The sequence below is a fragment of the Ictidomys tridecemlineatus genome, chromosome 13 (genome assembly GCF_052094955.1).
Source record: "Ictidomys tridecemlineatus isolate mIctTri1 chromosome 13, mIctTri1.hap1, whole genome shotgun sequence".
Taxonomy (NCBI): domain Eukaryota; kingdom Metazoa; phylum Chordata; class Mammalia; order Rodentia; family Sciuridae; genus Ictidomys; species Ictidomys tridecemlineatus.
In genome coordinates, this window is record NC_135489.1 from 19,462,257 (window position 1) to 19,480,413 (window position 18,157).

The following is an 18,157-nucleotide window of genomic DNA, read 5'->3' on the forward strand; positions in this document are numbered from 1 at the left end:
TAAATGGGAGAGAAGGGAAAAAAATCTTTCTTATGGAATAATTCCTGATAGCAGCATATGGATACTCTCCTCTCTAGGAGGTGAAGTTCAATTCCTCCTTCATCTGGAGTGTGGGCTGAATGGAGTGACTTCCATCAGAAGAAGAGAGTACAGAAAGAGAAAAAATAGGAACTTTGCAGTATGGAAATTTGGCAAACACGACTTTACCCGAGGGATCAAGGTCAATATCACCAGGGATTGGCCATGCTTTTACCAGGTACCTGTGAGAAGAAGCCAGGATTAAAGCACTCCATCTCTGTGTCATTCTTCTCCCCTAACCCATAACCCTGTGAGAAAAATATTAGAACCAAATCTGGGATATCCAAAGAACTTAGCTACAGTACCATAATTCTTAATGATGTTGCAGTTGAGGGGAAAAAAAAGGAAAAAAGAAACTATCACACATCACAAAAGATACATATGGATAACATGAAGACGCAAATGCTATATAGGGTCCTGAACAGGAACCTGGAATAGAAAGATATTAGCTGAAACACTAGTGAATCTGCCTCAAGTCTAGGGTTTAGTTAATTCCAAGGGACTAATGTATAGTTATGACAAATGTACCTTGATTATGTAAGATATGGACTTAGGGGGACATGGGCTGAAGGGCGTTTGGAACTTTCTGTATTCATCCTCTCTCTCTCTCTCTCTCTCTCTCTCTCTCTCTCTCTCTCTCTCTCTCTCTCTCTTTTGTATCAAGGATTGAACCCAGGGTTGCTTAACCATTGAGCCACATCCTCAGGCCCCCCCCCCGCCCCCTTTAGTTTTACTTTGAGACAGGGTCTTGCTAAATTGCTTAGGGCCTAGCTAACTTGCTGAGGCTGGTCTTGAACTTGGGATCCTCCTGCCACAACCACCGATGCCTCAAGGATTACAGGCTTGTGCCACCGCACCCTGCTTTCATCTGTTTTGTGTCTCAAATTATCCGAAACAAACGTTTTATCAAAAGCAACAAAAACAAAAGTTTAAGAACTTCGGGTGCAAATAGAAACTTCTTGAAATGCAGCAGTACTTGTCCCTCTTCAGCACGTACCTCTACTGAGAGGCGCGCGGGCAGGTGTGGGTCCCTGTGCCTGGGCCAAACAAGTCAGAGGCGCTGCTCCAGCCGAGGCTCCTCCCCGGAGCCGCAGGGGCGCCGGACTCTGCCCTGGACGCACCCTGCGGGGGCGGAGCCGAATCTGCGGCACCAGCACAGCCCCGGGGAGCAGACCTTGGCCTCAGCACCCGGCCAGAGAGCCCAGGCGAGAATCAGAGGGGACCCTGCACTGACTGAGAGCCTCCAAGGTAGGCGAGCCCTGGAGACCTGCGGGCAGCGCGCGCCAGGTGGGTGGGTGTCCGGGTGCCCTTGGAGCGGGTGTCCCCAGCGGAGCTCGGTGCACCAAGGACATTTCCTGGAAAAGGGTCTTAGGGAAGAGAAAACCTTCACCAAGATAAACCTCTGTTCTGAGCCTGGGCGAGAAGTTTCTTTGCCCCAGAGAAGAGAAAGAGTTACCTTTCCCCAACAAAGGAACCACTCTCTCCTTAGCCTGGCGCACACCTGATTATTTATTTAGTTTGTTGTTATCCATTTCCTCGGTCATAGATCCCCGCGATTTCTGTCTGCTAATTTCAGGAGCGGTGGAGAAAAACTCTCTGGAAAACCGTGCCCTGTATTCCAGCCTGGCAGTCACTGCATCCTCAGTTTGTAACCGCCAAGAGGAAGGAGGGTGGTGGTCTGGCCCCTCATTCATTCCTTTCGCGCAGTTGCCAGCGCAGCAACGGGACAGACCCCTGCTTGACAGTTTGGTACAGTTTCTGTTGAGGAGGCATCTTAGATATTTTTAAATTTCATATTGCAGAGCCCTAAGCAGAACTGCAAAGAAACAGTATTACTTTTCCAAGAGTAGTACAGGACAATGCAAATGTCGTTTTTTAGATTGGGTGGTGCCATAGTTGTGAATTTTCAGCTTTTTTTTTTTTTCCAAAAGAAAGAAGAAAAAAAAGCCAATGGAATATAAACCTCAGAACCTGCAACCAGCCCTGAGCATAACCCAAGTTGATCACCTTTATATTACCGTCGTTTTATTTGAGGAATCAAACCTCTCTTCCTTTTTCGGTGTATAAAGAGTAGATGAGGTGTCAAACACAAAAGGGAGTTATTCTGCATTTGCAACAGAGGAAAGATAAGCTGACCCTCTGTTTTTACCTAGTGCCATTAAATATTCAGCTCTATGGAAAGACTGGTTTACCGGAAATTTGAGCTGGGCTGGATTGTCAGGGGCCCTAGCACACACAATTGGATCTGTTGTAAAGGTTGTTCCCCTCCCCCTCACAATTTGAGAGTGAAGGTCCCTAACAGGGAGGAATTTGTGCCTAAGGCAGTTTAGATCCTATGTGGTTCCTGTTCTATTTATGGAATGAATGAAAACAGGTCCTACTTCCTGGGACCCAAGCAAACTTGATAAGTTTCTTACTCTTCCTTACTTACAACATAAATTATTACCTTGTCCCAACTAAAAAGGGACTTCTGAAATGAATACTGAAGCTACTTCCTGAACTACTAATGGGCATGTTATTTATTAGGCTAGTTATTTACAATGTGCTCAGCAGTGAACTTGAATTCTAATTCAAAGTTTGGCCCAAACTAAAAAATGTAAGCTAGATTTGGTAAAAGATGAAAAATGAGAGGTATATTTATTTGGGATAATGACTGAAAAGGGAAAAAATGGAGTTTTTTAAGGGAATTCGAGAGTCTTGTAAAATTGTAGTTTTGAACTGAGATATTTACATCAGATTTGTACGATCATTTATAGATTGAACATTTTTATAATGGCAAAATTTTACTATGGATTTAATAGCATATTTAAATGAATTTACCTTTTATTAAGCCCAAAAACAGCCATCCACATGGGTTTGGAAAACAAGTGTATATGGGGATATATGTGCATATATTCAGTTTTAGAAAATATTTGTATTTGTTGCATCCATGATTTTGTGGATAAATACTGGCCTTGTTCGCACATTCATTGGGCCAGTATTTATTGAGCACCTTTTATACAGGTTACTGTATTCTGTGTTGGAGTGCAAGGGGACATAGTACTATCTTATTATACAACATTGGGGTCCTGAGGGGCACCCCAAGATCACAGATTAGGAACCACATCAATAACTATCAGTTTTGATAGTGACTAAATGTAGGTTGGTTTCTAATGCCATACTCTCTTACACTGATTTAAATAATCAATTCTAAAAAATTATAAAGAAGCTTTCATATTATTCTGTTCAGTGATATCTCTCTCTCTCTCTCTCTCTCTCTTTCAGATTGGGGAAGAATTTAGGAATCATGTGTTCTAGTTTTAATATTATTAAATATTGAAGTATTAAACCTAAAATAGCTAAACATGGATTTCATACACATTAAATGGAAACTAAACTTGTATTGTGAATGTCAATCATCTAGGTGAAAAATATCTTAAAATGGAGAAAATAATTTTTCCTTTAAATTAAAAAAAATGTGACTACAATTATATTTATCCCAGAGGGGGAAAAAGTCACTTTATTTCAGTTATACTTACTTTTTATTATTTTTTAAAAAACTACTTTGTTGGAAGTGTAATTTACATAACCATAAAATACATCCAAGGGTCCAGTTCAATGATTTTTAGTAAATTTACATGATCATATAAGTATCACCACAGTCCAATTTTAGATCATTTTGTCGTTCCCCCAAATCCCTGTTGTCTGTCTGTGGTCCCTCATCTCCACCCCTCACCCTGGGCAACTACTTTTCTACTTTCTCTATTTAGATTTACCTTTTCTGGACATTCCATGCAAATGAAGTCATGTAACAAATGCTCTTTAGCATCTGTCTTCTTTCATATAGAATAAAGCTTTTGAGGCTCTTTCAGGTGGTAGCATATATCTGCACTTCGTTTCTTTTTATTGCTAACCAGTATTCATTCAATTTGATGACTGTACCATACTTTGTTAATCAGTTGGTGGCTATTTCTGCAATTTTTTAAAATAGTAAGACAGATATATTGGTCTGGCTTCCATAGAAGCATAATTTGAAAATAATTGACATGAGCCTTCTTATTATTAGATGTTTTGATTCTCCTTCATGATTTAAAATATTAACGCCAAGAGTTAAGTTCCTTTTAAGCAAGTGAGCTTTCCTATGTGGAACTATTTAGAGAACCAAATAAGACCTTCTTAATGTTGATCTTTGGTGTGCTTCTTTAAGGAGTCAGGAATCTTGAACAGCAGTTCTCAGTTTAAATTTTTTCTTATACTCCCCTTTTATCCCGCCTTGTGCTACCATGGCAGGTACATGGGGTGGGAGTGGTGAACAGGTCATGCTTGACAACTTATACTTAGAGAGATTTCTCTATTTGAATAGCAACCTTTCTCTAAAAATCTGGTGGTTTTTGTGAATCAAAAGAAGAAAAGACAGTGTCTTTCTGAGTGCCTTTCAGTTACTACTCAAATTGAAAGTTCATATCGGGGGAAAAATAGAACATTAAAATAAATAGCTTGAAGTTTAGTTTATTGGTAACTTAGAAACAAGAGATTTTCTTAAACATTGAAAATCTGAAAATAAGACAGCCTAGTAGGTCAAATAATATGGCTTTCCAAAGCTAAATGTGTTCCTGTGGAATTCTGTTTTCGTCTGAAATGTCCAAACAACTTCCTCTATTTCTTAGGTGAAGGCAGAAGTTTAGTGATCAATCTCAGTTGGTAGCAACACCCCCATCCTTAGGAAGGATTTTAAGAATTTTAAAACTGATACATTTTTCTTGCCTCATAGTGACAACTTTATTTGAAATATCTCCTAAGAAGTCTGTTCCATTTTCAGGAATCCTCCTTCACCCTTCTTACTTTCACGTGCTTCAGGTATCCAGGTAGAAACATTCACCATGCCGTGTGGGTGCTCCAGGAGGACAGAGGCTTGGTGGTCCCAGCACTGTGAGCACCTCTGATGATTATGATGGGGTCCCTGGGTCGTGACGATCTGGTATCATCCAGGACAGGCAGCTGCCTCTCAGCCTTGTATCCTTCTGGATTTTAGTAGGAGGCTGCTCTCTGATAAGGTAGACATCTTCGTGGCACAGAAGGGTGAGCAGACAGTGACCAAAAGGAGGTTCCTGGGATTGAATAGACTTTCTACTCCTGGACCCCATTGCCCACATGCAAATGGACAAAGATGGAGGATAAAAACATGTTGTGCATCTAAAAAACTGTTAGGAAAGGGATGAATAGACAAGAGAAGGAATCTCATTTGTGTTTAGATTTAATTCTTGTTTCAGGTGTCCTTCCTTCCTTCCTTCCTTCCTTCCTTCCTTCCTTCCTTCCTTCCTTCCTTCCTTCCTTCCTTTCTTTTGATTGAACTCAGGGGCACTTGACCACTAAGCCATATCCCCAGCCCAATTTTGTATTTTATTCACAGATAGGGTCTCATTGAGTTGCTTAGTGCCTCAACATTGCGGAGGCTGGTTTTGAACTGGTGATCCTCAGCCTCCCAAGCCGCTGGGATTACAGGTGTGTGCCACTGCACCCTACTTCTTGTATTTCTTATATATTCTATATATTTCCTTCCACTCTTTCACCTTAGTAAATAGTGCTCATCATTAATTTCCTTGCAATGTCTAAAAGACTTTTGTGTCTGTTGTTACATTAGATATCCGCTGTTACTATCTTGAGCTTCAACAGTTCAACCTACCTACCTACTGACCTACCTACCACCTCTCTACTTACTTGTCAGAGTTCACTTGGCTGCTCACTAACAGTTCTGAGTTCATTGCTGTTTCTTGTCATTTACACTTTTTTTTGGTTAATATTTAAATGAAGGAAAGCAAATTTAGTTCATTGTGACTTCCAGTTCTCCTAAAATCAGGGAGAGCCCTTGGATTTAAAAATCTCAACTGTTTCTTACTTTTTCTGGGGTACTACGTGTTATCATTAAAATAAAGGTTTTATATTATTTTGTAAGTTTTAGCATATGGAACCACCATCTCTATCAAGATATGAAGAGTTACTTTATTCCCCTTCCCAGATCCTCTATCTCTCTCTTCCCCCATTTCTAGTTCCAAGCAGCCACAGATCTGGTTCTACTTCCTATAGTTTTGACTTTTGTAGAATGTCATATAAATGGAAGCATAGAGCACGTTCTTTGAGCACAGTTATATATTCAGTCAGCACAGTATATTGGAGATTCATCTATGTTCTTGTATCAGTTAATTTCTGGGTTAGCTTTCTATCACTTTAACAAATACCTTAGATAACTCATGTATGAGAGAATTGGTTTGGTTTGGCTCTCAGTTCTGGAGGCTTCATTCCATGATCAACTGGCCCTATTGCTTTGGGCCCTGTGGTGAGGTGGGATGTCATGGCAGAAGTATGTGGCTGAGCACAGCCACTCACCCCATGATTGGGGAGTGAAAGAAAGAAGAAGGGTCCTGGGTCCTGCCTGAATCCCCTTCAAGGGCACCCCACTAATCGGAGAACTCCTATTTGGCCCTACCTCTGAAACATGCCACTACCTCCCAGTTGTTCCTTGCTGGGGACCATGCCTTTACTACGGACCTTTAGGGACCCTCCAGACCTAAACTATAGTGATTGATTTTGTTGCTGACTAGTACTCGCCTTGAATTGTTTCCAGTGTTGATAATTAAGAACATTAGTGTTCAGGTTCTGTGGAGCATACTTTTTAATTTTATTGGGTAGATTGACAGAAATGGGATTTCTGGATTATACAGTTTAACTGTATAGGAAGCTGTCAACCCATTGTTCATAGAGGCTGTGTGTTTTGCATTTCCATCAGCAATAGACAGGAGCCCAGCGTGCTCACCAGTACTCGGTATTACCTCCACCCGCCATGGCTAATCTTAAAATGAAGTAAATTATGTTGTAGCTGAAATGCTCTGGGATGAGGCTAGAAACCTATAGATATTTTGTAAATGTCTGAGCTATTGACTCTTAGAAGCTTTTGTAAAGCCACACAAGAAATTTTCCAAAAGCACACCATGTACATGTTACGGGTCCCTGTGGTCTACGTCACTGGCATCTGCTTCTTTTCGTATTTTCTGGACTGATGAGTCCTAACTGGCTTTTGGTTTGATTTGTTAGTTGGGTGATTTGTTAAATGGGTGACAGAGGAAAAAATGAGGGGACAAATGAGCTTAGGTGTTGCCACTTTCAAATTGAAATCCTATAAGTGAACGTCCTGTGGTTGTGAATATAAGCATAATTATTTAATATTCACTCAACATGCATCATGGCAGATACTCTGTGAAGTCCTTTGAAGGCCTCGTCTCATTTGATGGCCACATAATTCCATGAGGAGGTACACATGCTCACATGAGTTTTCAGATGAAGAAACTAAAGTCCAGAGAGTTTAACTAGTTGTGTAAGGCGGCCCTGGGTAAGAAAGTGAAGGAGTCTTCTGGACCCTACGGATGGCATCCAATCCCTTTGTTTTTAAGCCACAAAGCCTTATTGCCTGTGTTCCTAGAATAAATCTACTGGTACAACAATATCTGCTCAGGTTCCTGGAGGACACACCGGGAACCTCACATCAGGAGTTCCTTGACTGTGACTTAGAAACTCACTTCGAAATACCTTGAGTCCTATCTCAGGACCAAGAAGCAAGGGTTAAAAATTTACTCAGAATACTGCCAAGGCACAGTGGTAAGCTGGAAAGAGCTAGCAGACTTCAAACCAGAGTCAGCCAGGCCTGGGGTTAGGATGCCGTGACCATCGTGACCAGCTGGCTGTCTCTGCTCAATCTTGCTGAGCCTCATTTTCTCGTCTGTAAATACCACTACTGACCTCTCTGTGCTGCTGAGACAGGTGACATACTCTACACATTCTGGGCACTCCACAGATCCTGGTGACATACTCTACCCAGCACAATCTGGGCGCTCCAAAGATCCTCTCTCACACCCTCCCTCCTGAATGAGAGGGGCTCATATGATTTGTACCTCTTTGTAATCTAGTTGTTCAGCTGGCCCTGATTGACACCTTCAGCTGTTTCATAGTTTGAAATCAGAAATTTCATAGTTTGTACTGGTTCAGTACAAAGACATTTGGACCTGAGGTCAGTCTGTCTGAGTTCAGGTGATGATGAAAAAATTGTATCATTCCTCTTTGCTTTGGTTGTACTTATTTTGTGCTGAGGACCATGCCCATAAGGGAGTATTGTAATGATTGACAATATATGAGAAATAATTTTTTGGTAAGTGGTACAGCACTTTGTTAACAGTATGTATTTGTACATAATATTTGCACTAATATTTAAATCATTTTCCCTATAAAATAAATAGCCATATTTCATATCTAAGAGTTTTCTATAGGAGTAAATTTATATGTATGTACCAATGAGTGAGTAGTACGTGGTTGAATGAAGTTAATTCTACTGAAGAATGAATTACTTCCACAAAGACTGGCAGACAGAAGTGGGGTTCAGTGCAAACAGGCCCGTCTTCGGTGTAGTGTGTGTTATTTCTAGGTAAGCTGCTCCGTCATCTGAGATGGAGCCAGCTGACACTGGATGTCACCATTGTGCTGTGTAACGTAGCTGTGGCACAGGTGAGCTGCTAAAGATTCAAGGCAAGGCCATTCTCTCTGAGGACTTGAAGGGATGCTAGCTCCCCTACTCATAACCTAATAAAGATCCAGTGGTGCTTCAGTTGTAACCTGCTTTACAGCTCCTGATCTCTAAGCTCTGTATGATAGAGATCAAGAGCAAAGCGATAGTATTGTCAGCTCAGAGCTGAGAAACTTAAAAACCAAAACCCAGAGATGGCACTAAAACCAATCAGAGCTAAAACCAATCAGAGCTCCTGACTGCAAACCAGAGTAGCTGACTAATGACATGGCAGATAAAGAATTGACCGGAAGGTATGTGGTGTAGCTCCCAGAATTGATGGGAAAGTTAGAAAACCAGCTTTGGAAGGTAGGAGGCTCTGGTGTGCTTATCATCCCACTGCAAGATCAGGCAGCAGGAAAAGCAGGTTAGGGTCCCTCTGGCGTCACCACTGGTCACTGATTGCCACCACTGGTGCTCTTGCCACGGGCGTCCACAAAGCACCACTCTGAGTCCTTCCCTTCCCTGAATGAGAACTGGGTTTTCATGGCCTCCAGTGTCACCAAACCAGATGGCTAGTCCTCAAGTCACATCTCCAGGGGCAGCACTGGGCTTGTTGAGTCTTGGTGTTGTAGCTAACTATGCTCTAACTCCAGGCAGTGGGGACAAATGAGCAAGGGACACTTGCTGCAAGACTCATGCACATGGTGGTTCCGGTATCTGGGAAGGAGAGTCGGGTGATGGATTGCCAAACACGGGGGCCACCTGGAGAAGAGAGCTGGGGTGCCCCTGGGTGCTGGGCTCAAGGTGAAGCATCTGAGGGCTGCGTCTTGCCTGCCTTTCAGCTCTTGGGGACCCATGCCAGGCAGGGGTGTTTTAAGGTGGCTAAGGAGGTGACTCCTTGGGCAAATTGGACATCTCAACACATCTCAGTCTACTCAAAGAAAAAACAAAACCTGCAACATTAAAAGAAAAAGAAGAGACAGTGGTAGGCTGCGCCACGCACCGTGGAGTTCTTCTGAGAGCGCAACTGTGAGGGAACTTCAGCCTCTGCTCCTGCTTCTGCCCTTGCCTGGGGTCCTCGCCAGGTGGCCACCCAGCCTGCAGACATTCTTTCAGTCCAGTCCTCCCCAGTGTCAGTCCCTCACGGCGCATCCCAAACAGCATCTCCTTTCATTCTGTTCCTCTGATCTGCTTTACTCATGCCACTGCCACCGCCTTCCATATTTACTTATTCGTGTCCTGTCTCCCCTCTGTCCTGAAAGTCCCCTGGAAACCAGGCCTTTGGCTCAACCCTGGTAGCCACCGTCCCTAACCCAGTGGTATTCAAAAAATGTTTACTATAGGAAAGAATGAGTCAAGGGTGAGGCCAAGAAAGGAAACGCCCTTGTTGTAGTTTGAAGGCAATCAACAGTGCTGCGCTGGTTTCCCAGGCTGCTCTCCCCAGGCACCGCGTGCTGAGGCTTTCAGGTAGAAATGGACCACCTCACGTTTCTGGAGGCCGTGAGTCTGAGAGCAAGGGGTGTGCTGGGCTGGTTCCCTCCAGGGCTGGGTGGGAGTCTGTTTTGTGCTTGTCTCCTAGCATCTGGCCGGTCAATGGCAGTCTCCGGCATCCCTTGGCGTGTAAAAGCATCACCCTGCCTTCGCCTTCACATAGCCTTCTCCCTGTGCACTCCAAACTGCAGGAAAATCCTCCCTCCAAACTGCAGGAAGGGTCCACCCGGCTACAGCATCTCCTCCTCTTTGCTAATTACATCTACAATGACCCTGTTTCCAAGTCAGGTCACATTCTGAGATAGCAGGGGTTAGGACATCAACATGTGCATTTGGGGGGGGGGACACTATTTCAACCTGCAACAAAGCCTTCTACGGGTTTATTATGGAATTCTTTAGCTAGTCTCAGTTCACCAAACGCTGCAGTGGGTTTGGTTATATTCCTAGGTGTCCAGTAACATGCTGATTTATCACACAGACTACAATTCACAGTAATGTATGTGCTTTGCTTTGTAAGTTGTAAACTATTCATCAGACGCTAGCATCGTGGGTTGGGATGTTGACACATTATTGATGCATTAGCAATAAAGAATCAGTATCATGGATTTGCTGGTCTTAAAATCCCCCAAAGCAAATTTTTCTTTATAGCCCATCTCAGTGTAGAGACTATTTAAAATATTACCTGTTTTTCTTCCCTACAGGGGAAGAAAAACTGCTTGTCAACCTTAATTATGGATAATGGTCTCATATTTTATTTACTCATTTGACAAACATGTGCAGATCATTTATTATGTATTATATGTGCTAAGTGCTTGACAAATATTAACTCACAAACAACCCCATGTTGATTATTATTGTTAATAATTAATATTATCTGGATTTTACTGTTAATGAGACTTGAAGCACAGAGAGGTTAAGGAACTTGCCCAAGTAACACAGCTATTGGGTAGCAGAATGAGGCCATGAAACTGGGCAGGCTGCCTATAAACCTTTTAGATGTTGAATTTTCTTTCTTCTCAGAAAGCCTTGTGGAAAAATTTAGTATATGATGGACAAAGCCGAGCTGCCTTGGTTGAAGTTAAGGAAACAGAGTCCTATTCTCCTTAGCCACCCTCTCCTCCCTGGGAGTCCCTTTGAAAAGCCTTCATCTAGGAAAGCACCCCCCCTTGGCATGTCGCCTCTCATAAGCCGTCTCAATCCATTCTAGCATAAAACAAATAAAGTCTTTCCTCACTTTAATTAACTGATTGTGTTTTATTTTGAAAATTTTATCTGCCTAATCTACTTCTGGCTGAAATAAAATGCTAACATGGATTTTCCCCAGGATGGTAATGCCATATGGCGATTTGGACTTTGCTGGCTCATGTCCCCCCTTGGGTTTCTTTAAACAAAGCAGAGACTGTGGGCACAAAAGTTTTCTCAACCAAAGAGAGACATGGAGTTTAACTTCGTATGGATATAGCTGGGTGGAAAGCTTTGCGACCAAAGAGGTGTGAACGGCCTCCTCTGTTACGGGCCGATTGTCTTTTGTGATGATCAATAGCATAAAAGAAGAATTGCAGCAATATTGATATTTACTAACCTTGGAGGACCTTTACCATCAGACATTAAATAACAACCCATGTTCACAACCCTAGGTGTTTTCCTCTGTGTTACAGATGTGGAAGTTAAGGCTGAGGTCGTAGGCAACCCTTTTAACCAGTGAGTGGAAAAGGTGGTATTTTTTTGAGAAATATCAGGCAGCAAGGAGCAGAATTCTTTGATATTAACAATAAAAGGAGCGGGTGAGAGTATCTTTGTGTATACATGGCATTTGGCCCAAGATGAAGTCCAATTATGAAGATTGGGAATGTAGCCGGATCCTTTCTACAGAGAGATGGTGCCCCGTGATGAAGCACCTCTGCTCATTTGTCAGTGTTCACAGTGCATAACTGACAAAAAGAAAAATGAAAGCAAATCAGTCAAGTGAGATTATAGATCCAGGGAGACTGAAGTGGAGGAAAACCTTGATCCAGGCCAGATAGTTTCTAGTTCTCCCATCTTGCTTCCAGCCCCTGCTATTCCCAGGGTCAGCACACTTTCCCTGGAAAGGACTAGATAGCGACTATTCCAGATTTGGCTTGCCATGAAAGTCCTCTGTTGCGCATACTCATCCCCAAATGCAAAACCAAAGCAGCATGGCCCAAATGCAGTGTTGCCTTAGGACAAACCTTCACTTGTGGACATGAAGTTTGATCTTCATATAATTTCCACGTGTCTTGAATGTAAGTCTTTTGAATTTTTAGTTTGAATCATTAAAAACGTAAGAACCACTCTCAGCTCACAGACTACCCAAGCAGGTAGGGGATAGTTTGGGGGTCTCAGATATGGTTTACCAATCCCTACCCTGGCCTGACCACCCTCCCTTTGGTTTCTGAGCACATTGTCTCTAAGATTTTGAGATTTAAATGTTGCTTCAGACCCAGTCTTGAATCCTGGACTGGAGAGGACTGAGTCAGAGAAGCATTTCCACTTGTGGTCTTTGCAAGCTGACCTGCAGAGCCACTGCTGCCCACTCAACTTCAGCCAAAGCAAATTGAAGCCCTGGGGGCTGTCTAAGAGGATTTATAATAAAATGGAAAATGCTTGGCATGCATTGTCAATTTCTTTGAAGATTAGAGGATAAATGCAGGGCTTTTTGGTATCCCCAGAGGCTATCTTATTTCAAAGTGATATAGGCCAATGTGAAAATTCTTTGTCTTTTAGTAGCAGAGGTATTGCTCGATTTTAAACATCTTGCTGTTTGTTGGTTGTTGTTGTTTCTCTCTAGGGAAGCCAGACTTAATGGGATGGAAACACCTCTGAACTTAGTCTCAAAAAGTCCAACGTTTGACGTTTAGCTCCGCTTGATTTACTGTATCTTGGGTAAGTTAACAGTACTGTGGGAATCTTGATTTATTTATCCATAAAATGGGTTTAATAATTCTATTTTGCAGCACTTTTTATTGCAGTTTATTTTTTAGTTCCTTATTATTTTTTGTAGAAATGTAAAGCAAAACCAAAATAGAGTATAATGAGCCCCATTTGCTCACCATCCAGCATCAACAATTACCTATATTTTGTTTAACTTCTTTCATCTCTATTCCAACACCATTCTTCCTCCCTGCTATTTATTTATTTAGTTGTTGATGGACCTTTATTTTATTTCTTTATTTATATGTGGTGCTGGGAATCGAACGCAGTGCCTCACACATACAAGGCAAGCATTCTACCGCTGAGCTACAACTCCAGCCCCCCTGCTTGCTATTTTAAAACAGCTCCAAATACATATAATTTCACCTGCAAATATTTCGATATGTACCACTATTATGTAAGATCTTCTAAAAGAATCTCATACTTCCACTATCACAGCTGGCAAAATTTAAATGATTCCTTAGAACCAGTTATTTTTCAGTCAGTCTCAAAAATGTATTTATAGGATTGATTTGTTTTAGGCAAGATTCAGTTCATAGGTTGCATTTGGTCATGTGTCTCTTAGGACTCTTAATTCATGGCAATTTTTAGTTAAGATTGATGCATAAGGCCTCTCAGGTTAATGTATCCTCATTGAACTTCCGCCTCACGATCTTAGTTGGTCAATGGTTTTTGCTCAGATCCATTATTTCACAGAGGGCTGAAAGTGGTGGGTTTCCCTCAGTCCTTGTGGACTCATTAGAAACCTTTTCCTCAACAACTATTTGGTTACCATGAAATACAGTTCACAGAGTAAAGACAAATGCTGGTTCCTTTTCTTTCCTGTTTTCCCCTCCCTCACTTCTTCTTCTCTCTTTTCTCCCCTCCTTCCCTCCTCCAGGTTGTAATATAGTGGTGTTTATCTCCACTGAGTTAAGCCTTAGTGAATTCCAAGGTGGGCCACGAGGCTGCTGCTGATGGGTTTTCACCTGTCTTCATAAGTTTAGGGATTTAGGATTCTGATGTTTCCCTCCAGCATGGTCATTGCTCCTCAGGATGGCTTTTGTGTCTTATTCAAGTAATATTTTATCAAATTTTTGCTTGCTGGATGATGTACTATCTCAGACTTACTTGATGCATTTCTTGCCCTCAACCTGGATCAGCCAAGATGCTCGAGTTTCCTTTTTAGCAATTTAAGACACACAAGGAGCAGAGGATGGCCACCAGGGTGCTAATTGCTACTGCTTCCAGGATTTTCAGTGAATAGAGGTAGAATGTAGAATGTATATTTTTTAAGGAAAAAAAATCATTGCTTTATACTCATAATTCTAGGTGACACTGTAAGATTTTTACTTAACATTTCTGGTTCTATGAGCTATTTTTTCTGTTATGACAAAAAACTTGACTTTTAATGATATTAACTCATTTACTTACTGTTTTTTTTCTATAGTATGCACTGAAGCTTGCCTGAACACACACACACACACACACACACACACAGTTTCAAAGTAGCAATACCAAACTTTCCACTAACTCTACTAACATTATTATTGATAAATATAGTTTAAGATTTTTAAATCATTCTTTTTGTTCTTAGAACAAATATAGCACACCAAAGATCACTTGAATCACTTGAAATAATTTTTGAATCACTTGAAATAATTCTATGCCATCAACTTTATATGTAGATATAGTCATTTTATCATTTTGTATGATTACCTTTTCTTTTTTAAATTCTGTTTTACAGTTATTTAAAATATTTATATGGCCCTATGTCAAAATTATAAGACATAGATTTTCCTTTTCCATTCCCATTTCCCACCTTCTCATAGAAAGTAGAATCCTATATATTTCTTTCAGTACCATATCTTTAATTGGACAAGATATACTAGAGGTAACTGCATGATAAATTAGATTAATTTAACCAATCAATCTCTGTGGGCATTTGTTTTTTTTTAATCCAGTCATTCACTATTACAAATAGTTTTTATAAATACACTTTATAAACTATATATAAAGATATATGCAAACACAACATGGTTTTGCTAAATTCTATTGTTAATTCTACAGAAATTCCTTAAGCACTAACTACAGGCTAGAAAATAAAGATGAACAACACATGTCCCCTATTCTTGATTAATAGTAATTCTAAGATGATGCTAAAGAAAAAGAAATTTCATATTTTCCTCTTTCAGATTTTTTTTTCAAAAATTTTAATCATGTTTGCTTTGGATGATATTTCTTCCATATTCAACTTTAATGGATATCTACAGATTCTAAGGACTCATCATTTTTGCCGACTATTTAAAAAAATTTTTTTATTAGTCGCTCAAAACATTACAATGATCTTGACTTTTCATACATTTGATTCAAATGGGTATGAACTCTTATTTTTCCATGTGTACAGACTGCATTGCCTACTTTTGACTACAGTGAACTCCTCCTGTAACTATGTGAATCATACGATCATATAATCGGGAAAGTATGTTTTTCTCAGCTCATTTATGTTTTCTTAAAGCCAGAATTCACAATGACAACAATAACAGTGACCACAGAAGTTCCCCCAAAGAAAAAGATGGAGGATTCTGCCTTGTATGAATGTACATCAGCTCACATTATTGAAGAGACTGAATATGTGAAAAAGGTATTTGGGTGCTGGCAGTCACCTGCGCGTGATTTTTTTTTTTTTTTTTTTTTTAGGATAAATTCTAGTAAGGTTGGTGGGCTTGGTTTTTCCCTTTCCATGGAAAGTATAAAAGAAACAGATCTAGCCTGGCAAAGGACAGTCTTGGCAGCTGAAATGTGAACACACGGTTAGTGATTTCTCTTGAGGATATGAACCTGATCCGACACTTGGAGTAAAATGATTTTCTTTCCCCAGTAAAATTGAGTAATGGGCCAGGAGGATTCAGAACACCTATCAGCACTTAATTTGCCCCGTGCTGTTCTCTGCTGGATTTCCTACTGTTTTATAACCTTTCCCAGTGGTTTCATGAGGGCTGGTACTGTGTTCCCAAGTAGATGTTTATGTTTCCCGCTGCGTGTCTTTCTCTTTACCTGGCTTCTCTTCACACTTCAGGGCAGCTACTGCTAATGACTACACGTCATTAAAAATGTGAGGTCTTACAAGAATCCAAGGTGATGAGGGCTAACGAAAGAGATATTTGTATTAATCATTTCTTAGACCAGATGGATAAACTCTGATATGGATAGTTCATAACTTGTTTAGATCAACTAATTAAATTATCTTTGAGTATCTTGCCATTTCATAGGTCATCACGACATGGGGCTCATATTTCATACATAAATTTATATGAATTCCTTTTTGTGATTATTCTGTAGTAATTACTTAATAGCAATTATTCTGTAGTAATTACTGGGTAGTGATTATTTTGTAGTAATGACTGAATAGTAATTATTTTGTGGTGATTACTAATTTAGTAATTGTTTTGTAGTGATTACTAATTTAGTAATTGTTTTGTAGTGATTACTAATTTAGTAATTGTTTTATAGTAATTACCAAACAGTAAATTAGTACTAAATTACTATATAGATAAAATAGAACCAAATAGATAGTATTAAGTGCTAATTACTGAATAAGTATTTTGTAGTATAATATTAATTTAGCTTATCAGGTTCTGAGTTTGTCTGAAAAAGATATTTAAGAGCCAAACGTTTATTTTCAGCAATCTAAATCATTTCAGCCTAAATTCAAGTTAAGGTGATGGCCACTGTATAAATCTGACATCAGCATATGTATGTTACTTTCTAGAAAAATCAGGTGTTCTATAGCTTGCATAGATTTTTTTAAGAGTATTTGGCATTAAATGCATTTGCAAAAAATATATTTTTTTCTCCCTCTAGATTCGAACTACTCTGGAAAAGATCAGAAGTCAAATGTTTAAAGATGAAGTAAGACATAACAGTAGGAATCACAAACTAGAGGCAAAGGTAATAAATTTATCAAAATTTACTACTTGCATTCTTTCAGAAGATTAGCAAAAAGCCATATTGACCTTATTTAAGTAAATTTTCTGGTAATTATTTTTCTTTGAAGCTTTGAAGGAGGAGTGATAAATATTTCATGTGTATCTAAAGATGTTAATGGCCAAATGTGTGGAATCTTTGCCCACATGTGACATTAATCAGATCACACTGGAATAGCCAGGCCTTGTTGGAATATTTTAATGGGAGATAACTTACCTGATTTGCATGGGAAAATGTTGGCACAGGAAGGAAACCTAGCAGCATTTCTCTGACAGACTAAGATGTAAGTTTATGGGCTCACCTGGGCTGTATCAATGGACACACAGTCAAAGATGTTAGGCTTGGGTTAGTGAGGATCTTTCAAGCCACACCAACTTAATGTGCCTAAGGTGGAACCATTTGTACTTAGCTTTATCTGAATTGTGCCAGGCTAACCACATCTAAGCAAGTGTACATCATCATTGTCACCCACTAACAAAATGGCCACAGATACACCATCAGAACAGAGGGTGTGATGTGTAAATATAAACCCCTTCCTCATCCTCAGCCTTCCAAGCTGATACAGTTAGCCCCAATTATTTTCTTAAATCAAGGGCTCTGAAAGTGGGGCCTGGGGGAATGTATGCTTGGGGATGATGGGGAATATCAAAATCAGTTTTGGCCACATTGAGTTGGCTGGTCTTCAAGGAGTAAGACAGCTGGACACCTTATTCTGCAGTTGAGGGTAGCAGTCTGGGCTCTAGGTCCAGGTTACAGGGTAGAGATTTGGGGCACTATTTGCGATACTTAAAGTTCTAAAACTGGAAGAGATTCCCAGGCAAGTGATTATAGATAGACAATCTGAGGACTGCGTCTTGAGCTTCCCGATGTTTAGGTGTCAGGAAGAGGAGCCATGACAGGAGGCTGAGACAAGAAGCTGGCGTATGAGCAGGAAGAACAGCATTGGAAATGGAGTCACTAAGGGCAAGTGAGGAAACGATTTCAGAAAGTTGGAGGGATCGCTCTGTCTATTGTTGTCTATGGTCAAGGAAATTGAGGACTGCCCATTGTAAATAGCAACATGGAGTTGTCAGTGGTTTGTTGGAAGTAGCTTCTTATGATACGACATGTGCTGCCATATCAAATGCACAAGCTGAGTAG

The 18,157-nt window shown here is 40.5% G+C and overlaps 1 protein-coding gene across 6 annotated transcripts in view; it reads left to right on the forward strand.

Moving 5' to 3' along the window:
* Window positions 1-1,178: 1,178 nt before the first annotated feature.
* Ccdc68 (coiled-coil domain containing 68) overlaps window positions 1,179-18,157 on the forward strand; it is a 46,317-nt gene continuing 29,338 nt past the window's right edge. For 3 of the 6 annotated variants that reach the window (XM_078029995.1, XM_078030000.1, XM_078029999.1), the window contains exons 1-4: window positions 1,179-1,326; window positions 12,909-13,003; window positions 15,549-15,674; window positions 16,895-16,981. In XM_078029995.1, coding sequence (XP_077886121.1) covers window positions 15,561-15,674; window positions 16,895-16,981 — 201 coding nt within the window. In that variant the 5' untranslated portion in view covers window positions 1,179-1,326; window positions 12,909-13,003; window positions 15,549-15,560. Of the gene's footprint in view, window positions 1,366-12,908; window positions 13,004-15,548; window positions 15,675-16,894; window positions 16,982-18,157 lie in introns of all 6 variants that reach the window. The other 3 variants (XM_078029996.1, XM_078029997.1, XM_078029998.1) reach the window with 3 other exon arrangements.